At 42.1% G+C, this 12,270-nt stretch overlaps 1 protein-coding gene across 1 annotated transcript in view; it reads right to left on the reverse strand.

Moving 5' to 3' along the window:
* Nucleotides 1-12,020, reverse strand: part of EGFL6 (EGF like domain multiple 6) — a 35,371-nt gene extending 23,351 nt beyond the window's left edge. The window contains 6 exon segments of the mRNA XM_060769967.2: nucleotides 256-348; nucleotides 5,860-5,972; nucleotides 11,641-11,713; nucleotides 11,716-11,803; nucleotides 11,806-11,913; nucleotides 11,916-12,020. Of these exon segments, the coding sequence (XP_060625950.2) occupies nucleotides 256-348; nucleotides 5,860-5,972; nucleotides 11,641-11,713; nucleotides 11,716-11,803; nucleotides 11,806-11,913; nucleotides 11,916-12,020 (580 nt within the window).
* Nucleotides 12,021-12,270: the final 250 nt, after the last annotated feature.

Consider the following 12,270-nt stretch of genomic DNA (forward strand, 5'->3'; position numbering starts at 1 on the left):
TTTTGATCAGGGATAGGGAAACCAGAAGATTTATACCAGATCCAAACCTCTTCTAATTCAAGAGTGTGCCAATAATGCTGACATAAAGTTAAAACATAGCCTAAGTAATTTTCAACATCACAAATGGAAAAAATCCCTGGCACCAGCACAACTTCACCTGGTCTAATAAAAGCTTGCCTTTCACTTTTTTTGCCAATTTAAGATTGCACTGTGAAGTTAGAAAAATGTTATACAAGAATGATATATTCATCATACCTTGGCTGCAGGTTTTCCCTGTGAATCCAGGAAAACATTTACACTTGTTTGGCATCACACATTCACCATATTTGCACCCATGTTCACAGGTGGCTGTGGAAGTGGGAATATGAAAAACAGTAAGCATGGTGACATAATGCTAGCAGAGGAAAACACTATGTTAACAGAAGCCTCTTGTTTCTTTCCAGCTGAGTAAATGGAACCAATCAATAGACGTGCCCATAGTTTGTGCTACTGGCTGTACAGGTCCTAGTGGAACCAGCTGCACAATTGGAAAATGTATCAAATTCCTTTGTGGTTCATAATTTAATGCTAGATGTCAATAAACACAATATCAAAAAACACGCAACTAAACGCACCCAAATAGCAGCTGTTTTGAATCAAATAGTAGTAATAAGAACAACAGGATTGTTGATGAAGGCCTAATGCAGGTTGAAAAAGTTGTCCGTTTTGCTTGGTCAAAAATGTCTACAGTAATTAAAACCATGATTATTGTAAGCAAAGTATAAAAATAAGATAGTATAGATTTTGTGGGTAAATAGCAGCTTTAAACAAGAAGAGATCAAAATTGTTACTTATACAGTAAAATGGTATACGATGTATCCTACAATTAATGTTCTTTTCATTAAAGTTTTCTATTTTATTTTTATTTTTTGCGAAAAAAAAGTCTGCATCTTAATGAATTTTCTGGGCAATTAGATCAATATCAAAGGAATGTGATTAGTTGTTCTGTGTTTTTATTTTGATATTTAATTTCATTTGATTAGTACAATGCTGTTATTATTCCGTATTATGTTTATTGCTGTAATGTTTTAGTATATACCAGGCATTGAATATTTGCCTCTGTATGTGTAAACCGCCCTGAGTCCTCCCAAGGGAGATAGGGTGGTCTAAAAATAAAGAAAAAAATGCTTTCCCAAAAGGCCCAGAAAATATTTGCATGAGCTACTTCTCAAGGGCTCCTTTTTTCCTATCAACCTACTTATCTACTAAGGTTTTTGCAACTGTTGAGTGGTCTGGTTCAATATAATATGTGGATAGGAAAAATTTATTTTCTTTACCATAATAAACACTCTCCAAAAAGTATTTATTTCCATATATTTCTTACTTTATTTCCTTTCCAATTGTCACCAGATCTATTTGAAGCTATGATATATTTCAGTTCTTTTTAAACTGACTTTAAACTTCATGCAATTGATCTGGATATTATTATCATGGGAACAAGAAGACTTCAAGTTTAGCTAACACTGGGATCTTAGCACTTTTTAAAATTTCCAAATCTTAATATACCACCCAAGTCTCACAATGGCTGGTTGCCATGAATCCTACTTTCATACATACCGTCCTCTCTCTTTAAAGAAAAACTGGTGTCTTTTCACTGTTATTAGTTTTTCTTTCTACTGGGTAGGACCACCAGGGATGTTAATAACAGGATGGCCTCAGCTGTTTTTCTAATTGTTGTGCCAATCATTATTTTCAGTCCATTCTAGCAATGGTCTAATGAGAGAATAGGAAGAAATGTATGCATAGATCCTCATTACCACTTTCCCCCGAATTTACCACATGGGCCTCCTGGCTTCGTTAAGCTGTTTGGATGTCTTTTTAATAAACTTGCTAACTATTTTGTGCCTCATGGTTATATGATCATTACATCCAAACCATCATTGCTATTGTGTGCCATCAAGTCATTTTTGGCCACCCTAAGGAAAACTTAGCACAGTGCTTTCTTGTGAAGATTTAGTTCAGAGGAGGTTTGCCATTGTCTCCGTCTGGGGCTGAGAGAATGTGACTTATCCAAGGTCACCCAGTGAGTTCCATGGTTAAAAATACACTTGAACCCTGCTTTCCAGAATCATAGTCCAATGCTCAGTTATTGCACCACACTCCCTCACTTTCAACTGCAAATTCTGAGGTAGTCCTATACAGTGACCAATTCATACTGGAACATCTACCTGAGTGCCAAGCTGAAAGCATATGGTTACAATTTCCACATCAGCAAAAAAGGAGGAGGTGAGGAGACAAGGTACAAACTGACATAAAACTGCACATTCTAATGTGTGTGAGATGCAAAATTTGAATTTCAGTAGTGTGGAAGATCATGATCACTTGTATGCTGGATCAGCTTCAGGGATGTCTGGTAACTCCCTTGCTGCTGGGGCAGTGAACCCATGCTGTTGCTCTCGGTCAACCGGAAGCCATCCAAGTACTAGACTCTATTTCTGACAGAAGTTCAGAACTGGAAGAGCTCCAATACAACCCACAGCAGTTACAAGAAGAGATACCATAAAACCAAGAGTGGAGTCATCGCTTTTGTAGCAATGGATCTGCCAGCAAGCCTGATCTTCAGATGCTAAATCTTGCTGGCCAATTCCTTGTTCTCTCTTAAGCTTCTTTTTATCTTTATAGTGGAGATGGATCTAGATCAAATGTATTACTAGCACATCAAGTATTACATTACTGCTGTTTCTTTCCTATGTAGAAGAGGTAGTCTGCATGTCCAATATATTGTGCAACCACTTGCACAAAAGGAAACTACACTTGCACGACAAATAATTCTGAGCAATGGACCTTGTGCTTGCACAATGGTATCACTGGATACTGAGCAACCCTTCTAGTAGAAGATTTCCTCAGGTGAGGGACCATCTCCTGAGAGCCCTAGAAATAAGAAAGATGTCTACTGTAAAGTAAGACATGTGGTGAACCAGCCATGAGATTTCCACGGTGGACTTATGCAGAAGGACAGCCTGGTAATTGACATAGATCTTGGACCAGAAGTAGCTTCCAAAGATAAAAGTGTGAACTATAGCTGAGCTTTTTCCATTAGGCAGAACATCCTAACTGTGAAAGGTGTTCAGCAGTGGAACTCTGTGCCCTGATCTGAGGTGGAGGCTCCTTCTTTGGAGGCTTTTAAATAGAGACTGGATGGCCATCTGTCGGGGGTGCTTTGAATGCGATTTTCATGCTTCTTGGCAGGTTGGACTGAATGGCCCAAGAGGTCTCTTCCAACTCTGTGATTCTGGAGATCCACAAACATAATGCAACAAATGGCTAGGAGTGGGAGGTATGACTGCCTTTTCTCTCAGTTCTTCCCCCTATGAAATCCATGTTGAAACTTTGCCCACAATATGAGCTTCCACAAAGAACTACATCTGCAGGCATGACCAAGCAAGATGTGCCCTGTGCCCCCCCCCCCCCAAATCTTCTTTATGCATTCAATATGTTCTATGTATCTGCATCTGTAAGCAGTTTGGTCACAGCATACTGCATTTCCTGTTCATAAATATGGGGCATCCCCCCTGTAAATGTACAATTTTGTTTGTCTTGGAGCAGAGTTGCAAGAGGGCTTTGGCAGCTATTCAGAGCTTTTCAAGCTTAACACGCCTGAATTTCATTGCCTCTTAAAATGTTATTCTGAACAATATTAAAATACTTAAATAATCTGCATTAGGATTTAATGATATTTCATGGTTTCAAATTATCTAATAACCATTCTTGATTTCAAATTATTTAATGGTTTGTTATAGTTCAAAATTATTTAGCTATATTTCTTGGTTGCAAATTAATGGTACTTTGCCAACACACATTTATCCTCCCCTCCCCCCAAAAATAAAGGAATCCTTAGCAAAAGTGGCCCACTGTGATAAAATAAAAAAACAATGCAACCAATAAAGTCTGCATCTTAATTCAGCTGAATATATATCTTTATCATATATAATGTCTGACAAAAACCAGCACTCCATCAGAAGAAGAAAGTAAAAAGGTTTTGAAAATGGGATATTGTGTGACTATTTTCATATACTCAGTTCCAACAGGATCTTCGAAAGACTTTTATAAGTTACCCTTCTTACCGCACCATATAGTGGAACAGCTGAATTAGGTTATACAAACAGGACAAGAACATTATTAATAAAGAACTGCTCCATTCAACAGATGGAGGTGATGGAGGTACATTCAACTAAGACTGTTATCTGCAATATTCATTAATATAGGTTGAAGGAGGGAAGGCTCTACTGGCAACTGTCCACATTAGACAACAGTCTGGTGAGCAGATCAATGAAGACGTGAATTTTTGTTCAGTTTGTGCTAGATACCCAAAGCTTAGTTCATCAGAAGAACAGATGTAATGTCTAAGAAAGAGACAACTCCTAAAGTCAACATTTTATGAGTTCATTCATTACTGCCAAAATCCAGATGGAGAAAGAGTTCAAATGCTCCCTTGTGTTTATGCTAAGTTTTATTAAAAGCTCAGAGGTCATTAAATAACTATATGTTCTTCATGAAACTAATTCCTTAAAGCTCTGAAAACTGAGCGCCAATTGGGGTAATACTCGGATGTGTTTACACTAGAATGCCAGACAGAAATCTTCAGTCCCCAAATAATTTGGACATTTGAAAAATATATAGGCCATTTAATCAAAAGTGTAAGTCTATAAATTTCTCCACATGGCTCACTCAAGGGCAGAATTTCCCCTGAGATTTCTACCAATTAAGCTTTAGGTAGATACTAATGATTTTTTAAACAAAGCCAGAAATCCATGTTGAGGCTCAGAGATAGTTGTTAATTCCTGAAATAGAGGAATGCTTCTACGTTATTTAAGAAGAAGCCAGTATGGTGCAATGATTTGAGCATTGGACTATGACTCTGAAGACCAGTGTTCAAATCCCTGCTTGCCCATGAAACCCACTAGAGAAATCACATTTTCTCAGCCTCAGAGGAAGGCAATGGAAAATCTCTTCTGAATAAATACTGTCCAGAAAATCCTGTGATAGGTTCTCCTGAGGGTTGCCACAGGTCAGAAATATCTGGAAGGGACACAAAAATAAAAACAAACTATTTCACACACTTACAGATCTCCTACTGAATAATACTATTTGGATACCACACCAGGTACCTACAGATGATAGTACAATCCAGACACAAGTGTACCAGATCAGAAAATAATCTATACATGGAGGAAATGACTTGAAAAAGTGAGCTAGGCCACACATTACGCTCAGACCCACACATGTATTGTGCAGAGTTGAATATCAAACATCTGCAGGCTACGACAGTAAAGTCTCACTTATCAAACCTTCACTCATCCAATGTTCTGTACTATACAACGCAGTCTGCCTCCTGCCCGGATCCACAGCTGTTTCAACACATTGCGATGTTTTGGTGCTAAATTTGTAAATACAGTAAGTACTACATAACATTACCATGTATTGAATGACTTTTTCTGTCTATTTGTTGTAAAACATGATGTTTTTGTGCTTAATTTTTAAAATCATACTGTAATTTGGCGTTTAATACGATTTTCCTTAATCCCTCCTTATTATCCAACATTTTCACATATCCAATGTTCTGCTGGCCCGTTTATGTTGGATAAGTGAAGCTCTACTGTACTTTCAGAATGCCCCTAGAAAACAATAAGGTAAAATGACCAGGATACGGTAGTCTTTCAGGCATCATTAAAATACATTGAATCAATCCGTTCTGCTTAAGCCTTCTCTCATGTAAAGCACCACTATGTCTCCACGTTTTGGGATGTTTGTTTGGCCAAATTCATTTAGATGTAAACATGCATTTCTAGAAGTAAGGCAAAAACAAGATTGCACTATTACCTTCACAGTGTTCTTTGCTATTTCTTTTCCAGCCATAGCAGCAGTCAAGCTTCGAACCATAGCGACAGACACCAGATTGATTCAGAGCCACTAGTTGCCTGCGCCCTCTTGAGCTGTGCACAAAATATAGAACATTAACTGCAGAAGTAAAATGTAAGGAGCCCTTCACATATTCAGAAACACAGACAGATTTTACATCTGTTCATTGAGCCTTTCTATTAACAAGGAGGAAATTAAAATTATAACTCTCATGAAGTTAGTAATTTAAAATTTCATAGCTTCATGGAAGAACACATGCTTATTATTTATTTATTTACAGTTCTTATATTCCACCCTTCTCACCCCGCAGGGGACTCAGGGCGGATTACAGTTAACACATATATGGCAAACATTCAATGCCAGTTTGACAGACAACATTTAACAGACAAATACAGACAAATACACCGAGGCTATTTAACTTCTTTTTTTTTTCTGGCCGCCAGAGGAGCTGCTGCTTTTCATCGTCCATCAACGACACCGATGAAGTTCTTCCGCATTCCACATTCCCCGGAGTCTTTTTTCTTTATGGCCTCATAAATTAGTTAAATTAAGCCTCCCACACAAGGTGGTACCTTATTTTCCTACTTGACAGATGCAACTGTCTTTCGGGTTGCAAAGGTCGACAACGGGCTACACAATGGCTGGACACCCACTCCAGCCCGGGCTGGCTTCGAACTCATGACCTTTTGTTCAGAGTGATCTTAATGCAGCTGACACTCAGCCAGCTGCGCCACAATCCCGGTGCTTAACATCTTTAATTCCAAGAAGAAAATTTCCATCCTCAATAGCGGTCTGGTTTTGCTTTTCTAAGTGGCAGAGTTTGTTATTCATTTACTTATTTATTTATTTACTTCATTTTTATCCCACTTTTCTCTTGATATAGGGACTCACCAACTCTAAGTAATAGTAGTCCGAAATTGTCTGTGGCCTGATGTGACAACTTGGCTACTTTGGGGAGTCAAATTCCTGTCTCTACATCAGTCTGAATGTAGCTGTTGATGCAAATAAAGGGCCTAATGGTCTGCCTTATCCTGTTTTGTGAGATTATTGACACTTGATAAAGCTTGAGGACATAGACAAGTTGCATGCAGCTGTCCGACCCACAAATGCCCATCATGGCTTATCCAAGACAGCGATAAGGAGTTGCCACTTTGGGTCTGGGGACTGATGAATATATTGCTGCATGATGAATTCAAACTACAGTGAAAGCAATTCCACCTAAACATTAAGAAAAACTTTTTGACAGTAAAAGCTGTTTGACAGCAAAATATGTTGCCTGGGGGCGCTTCCTGACAGCCCTATAACCCATGCCAAAGCAGGTTACTTTAATCCGCTTTGGTGCAGGTTGTAATCCCCACCCCCTAACTCAAATACGGGTGTTTCTGGGGGTAGGAGTTACATACCATTTGGAGCCAAATCAGGATGGCATGAAGCCACCCTGAAGCCCATTTAGGCCTCCAGACTTACCAGAGCCCAAAAGGTGCAGGATGTCTATGGAACTCACCCCTGGGACTGCAAAAGCAATCCTGAGAGTCAGTCCCAACAGGCATAATACCTCATTAGACACGGCCCTTTCAGGAAGACCCGAATCTATTGAGGTATTTAATTAATTTGTTTTTACTGGAGGCATCGTTTGGTAAAAACTGAGACAGGTCCTGCATTTTGGGCCTGTCTGGATGGGCCCTTGGAGTGTGGTGGAGTCTCCTCTGGAGGTTTTTAAACAGAGGCTGAATGACCATCCTTTGAGAGTGCTTTGATTGTGTATTCCTGCATGGAAGGAAGTTGGACTGGATGGCCATTGGAATCTCTTCCAACTCTAATTCTCTAATTCATGAATGTTACCTGCTGCTTCCAAGGAAATATTCAACCATTCACCAGAAAGCCCTTCCTAGACCAACATTGTATGACAACTACTGCCTGGTCATTGATAGACCCTTTTTGAACTGATTGAGAGCCAGCATGGCATAACAGTTTGAGTGGATTAAGACTATGGCTCAAATCTCTAGTCCCTCACACTCAGGGGAAGGCAATGGCAAGCCCTCTCTGAACGTATCTTACCAAGGAAGTCCCATGATAAGATAACTGTAGGGCTACCGTAAATCAGAAATTGCTTGGATACATACACACACGCTTGAGTTGAAGACACTCTTGATTTCATCATTCATGAGTTTGTTGCTGCTCTAGCTCAATCTTCTTGCCATCCCTTCTCCTCTCAATCCCCTGTCCTCCCAACAACTCCAGCCAGATTTTAAACGCCTTTCCAGTCTACTGATCTCTTCACCCACTCCTCTTCCTCCCAGTCTCTCAATCTTCTTTCCTTCCAGCAGCTCTAGCCAGATTTTAAACCTTTTCCCAGAAAACTGATCTCTTCTTCCCACTTTAGTTGCTCCTAGTTTCTCAATCTCCTGACTTTTCAACAGAGCCAACCAGATTTTTTGTTTGATTTTTAATTTTGTTTGGAGTATTTATTATACCTCGCTCTTTGGACACAAAGGCTCTCAGAGTGGTTTGCAAAACATTAATTTGCTCTCAGGTTTGCAACCTACATGTGATAGATAAGATGTAATAAATAAGACAGGGTGGAGCTGTGTCTGGCAGGCTGCCTCCCACTCAGTGTCCAGCAGAATGACAGCTGACAGTTGGGGAGGGGCGGGGGGCTCTCAACAGCTGCTGGACAAGATGCAATTCTAAACTCTTTTCCAGTACATCAGTCTCCTCACCTTACCCCTCTTCCTCCCAGCCTACCTGCTCTCAATCTTTTGTGCTTCTAACAAAGTCAACCAGATTTTAAATCTTTCTCAAAGCAAGCCTTGAAATTTATGGGTGAGCATATTCAGATTGTCTTCATTTGTTTGACTTGCTAGTTTTCACTTTAATGGCTTACTCAAAGCAACCATGGTTTATCCTTAGCGCATTGTGCTTAATAGTATCACCAGGGTTGCCCTTTGTAATCCTACTCTTCCAACAACACCAAGACACACCCCTCTGACATCACAATACAACTCAACTTTAAGTCACATTTTGGTGTTAAAATATCAGAGCCTAGGAGAATTCTGATGCAGAAACTCTAGGAAGGAAAGAAGCAAAATTATATCCTGTTCCAGAAGCATTCGCTCCTAATGTTTTGCCTGCATCTGTGGCTGCCGTCTTCAAAAGTTCTGTTGACAGTGAGGAAAATGGAGTGTATATATAAGTGTGGAATTTCCAGGGTGGCAGAAAGAATCCTTGTCTATTCAAAACAAGTGTGAATATTGTAATTAGCAAGCTTGAATTAGCATATGATCAGCCATGAAATTTGCAAAGTCAATCAGTGAGAATATCTGCACAGAAGTAATCTGGCCTCTGGAATAGGGAGATGACTAGGGCAATAGACACGATTGTTCAGGAACGTCCCCTCTCGAGTAGCAGCCCTAAGCCATTTCCTTGGTTCAACGAGGAGCTGGCAGCGATGACGTGAACAAAGAGGGAACTAGAGTGTGTGTGGTGTTCAGAGTGCAAAGAGTCAGACCGAATACGGCTGTGTGTCTATCTAAGGGCATATGCCGTAGCAATTGATGCTGCCAAAAAATCTTTCTTTGCGGCAATATTGCGTCTGCTGAGCCATTCTGAACAGTCAGAGATTTCTTAAACCCCACCTTACAGGATGGGGTCCTTGACCATTCGGTAGCTCATTGTGAAGTATTTTCTCGGTTCTTTGCAGACAAAGTTGCTCTGAGCTGTTCTGACTTGGACACCATTTAATGGCAGTCTCTGAGGATGTAACACGAGCACCTGCTTGTCCAGTTTTGATGGATTCATTTCAATTGGTGCAGCTCAAGGATGTGGACAAGTCCTGGGAGAAGCGAGGGCAATCGCATGTATCCTAGACCCCTGCCCATCCAGAAGGTGTCCCCCACCTGCTCGGCCCCACAGCCATTGTCCTGTGGGGTCCCACAGGCTTCAGTATTGTTCCTGGTGTTGTTTAACATCTACATGAAGCTGTTGTCAAAGATCAACTGGAGTTTTGAAGTTTGATGTCATATGTACACAGATGACATCCAATTCTATCACTCCTTTCCACCTACTGATAAGGGGACTGTTCTAGTCCTGAACAGGTGCTTGGCAGCTGTGATGATCTGGATGAAGATGAACAAACTGAAATTGAATCCAGACAAGACAGAAGTACTACTGGCCAGTTGTAAGGCCAAACAGGGTATAGGGTTACAGCCTGTGTTGGATGGGGTTACACTCCCCCTGAAGACACAGGTTCGCAGCTTGGGAGTAATTCTGGATCCATTGTTGATCCTGGAACCTCAGGTTTTGACGGTGACAAGGGGAGCATTTGCACAATTAAAACTTGTGTGCCAATTGCGCTTGTACCTTGGGAAGTCAGACTTGGCCACAGTGGTCCACACTCTTATTACATCCTGGATATACTACTGCTATGCGCTCTACGTGGGGATGACTTTGTAGACTGTCTGGAAGCTTCAAGTAGTCCAACGGGTAGCAGCCAGGCTGCTCACCGGAGTGGTGTACAGAGTGAGGACATCCCTCCTGTTGCGTCAGCTCTCTTGGCTGCCAAGCACAATTCAAAGTGCTGACTTTAGTATATAAAGCCCTAAACAGCTCTGGCCCAGCTTACCAGTCCAAACATATCACCCTCTATGAACCAGCAAGGAGATTAAGATCTTCTGGGGAGGCCATGCTCTTGATCCCACCTCCTTTGCAGGCCTAGTTGGCAGGGATGAGAGACAGGGCCTTCTCAGCGGTAGCCCCTTGGCTATGGAACTCCCTACTGAGAGAAATTAGATCAGCCTCTTCCCTCCTGTCCTTTAGAAGAAGGCTAAAAACATTGATGTTTAACCAAGCAGTCAATTGAGTAAGCCATCACTACAATAAGGAAAGTTGAAATATTGCAATGACAAACTGGACTATGATGTTGGATTGTGTGATGTTAAACTTCTATATGTTTTAATTGACTGTTTTAATGCTTATGTTGTTATTATGTGTGTTTTGGCATTTAATTGTCGCCTGTATATGCAAGCCGCCTTGAGTCCCCTACAGGGTTGAGAAGGGTGGGGTAGAAATACAGTAAATAATACATAAATAAATAAACGGAGGCTGTGCGACTTAGGCCAGATGATGAGAAGACTCCACTCATTAGAAAATTACAATAATACAGTAGAAGACAGTAGACTGCAGAAAAAGCAGAAGACGATACTGGAGATGGATAAACTCCATCAAGCAATCCCTGGGGCTGCGGCTTAAAGAGTTAGGCATGTTTAGCCTGAAGAAGAGAAGGCTGAGAGGAGACATGATAGCCATGCATAAGTATGTGAGAGGAAAGCATAGGGAGGAGGGAGGAAGCTTGTTTTCTGCTGCCCTGGAGACTAGGATGCAGAACAATGGCTTCAAACTACAAGAAAGGAGATTCCACCTGAACATTAGGAAGAACTTCTTGACTGTGCGAGCCGTTCAGCAGTGGAACTCTCTGCCCCTGAGTGTGGTGGAGGCTCCTTCTTTGGAGGCTTTTAAACAGAGGCTGGGTGGCCATCTGTCGGGTGTGCTTTGAATACAATATTCCTGCTTCTAGGCAGGAGGTTGGACTGGATCTAGCTTTCTATAGGTAAGCGTGGAGGTCTCTCATTCATGCAGTCACCCCACGTCAAAGTCCACTCCAGAACAGTTTAACAACAAGGGGAGCCAATTGGAAACCCTCCCTTCCCCTCCCAACCCGTACCTTTCCCCGTTTGGGAAACTCACCGGAGGCTTCCAGGGGCTCCACCTGCAAGCAGAAAGGGCAGCCAGGAAAGCGCCAGGAGGCCGGGCAGCATGCTGGGCGCAAGGGGCAGCAGGTGGGCAGTGCTGGGAAGGGAAGGGAAGGGAGGCGAGGGCAAGCCAAGCGGGCCAGGAGGGCAGGACCCTCGCCCTCTTCAGCCCAAAGCAGGTCTCCTGGGAAGAGGGGCGTCTCTGCGGGCGCTGCTCTGGGGAGACTTCAAGGGCTCCCACTCCGGGATCCTGGGCGGAGAGGCAAGAAGGGAAAGAGGGAACCCCGGGCGGCCAGGGAGCAAAGCCCAGGCAGGCTTCGGGTCTGCGCCGTTTGGCGGGGGCGGGCCAGGCCTTTGCATTGTATTGCATTGCATTGCATTGGTGGAGAGACGCCCCCGTTCATCTCCCCCTTCTCCCCAGCTCAGCCCCAAACTTGCATGAGCCAGGCTCTCTCTCTCGAAACAGGAGCGCGCTGAACGAGACAGAATTTCAGTTTATTGTCGAAGGCTTTCATGGCCGGAGTCACTGGGTTGTTGTAGGCTTTTCGGGCTGTATGGCCATGTTCCAGAAGCATTCTCTCCTGACGTTTCACCTGCATTTATGGCAGGCATCCTCAGAGGTTGT

Source organism: Anolis sagrei, chromosome 3 (assembly GCF_037176765.1).
Source record: "Anolis sagrei isolate rAnoSag1 chromosome 3, rAnoSag1.mat, whole genome shotgun sequence".
Taxonomy (NCBI): domain Eukaryota; kingdom Metazoa; phylum Chordata; class Lepidosauria; order Squamata; family Dactyloidae; genus Anolis; species Anolis sagrei.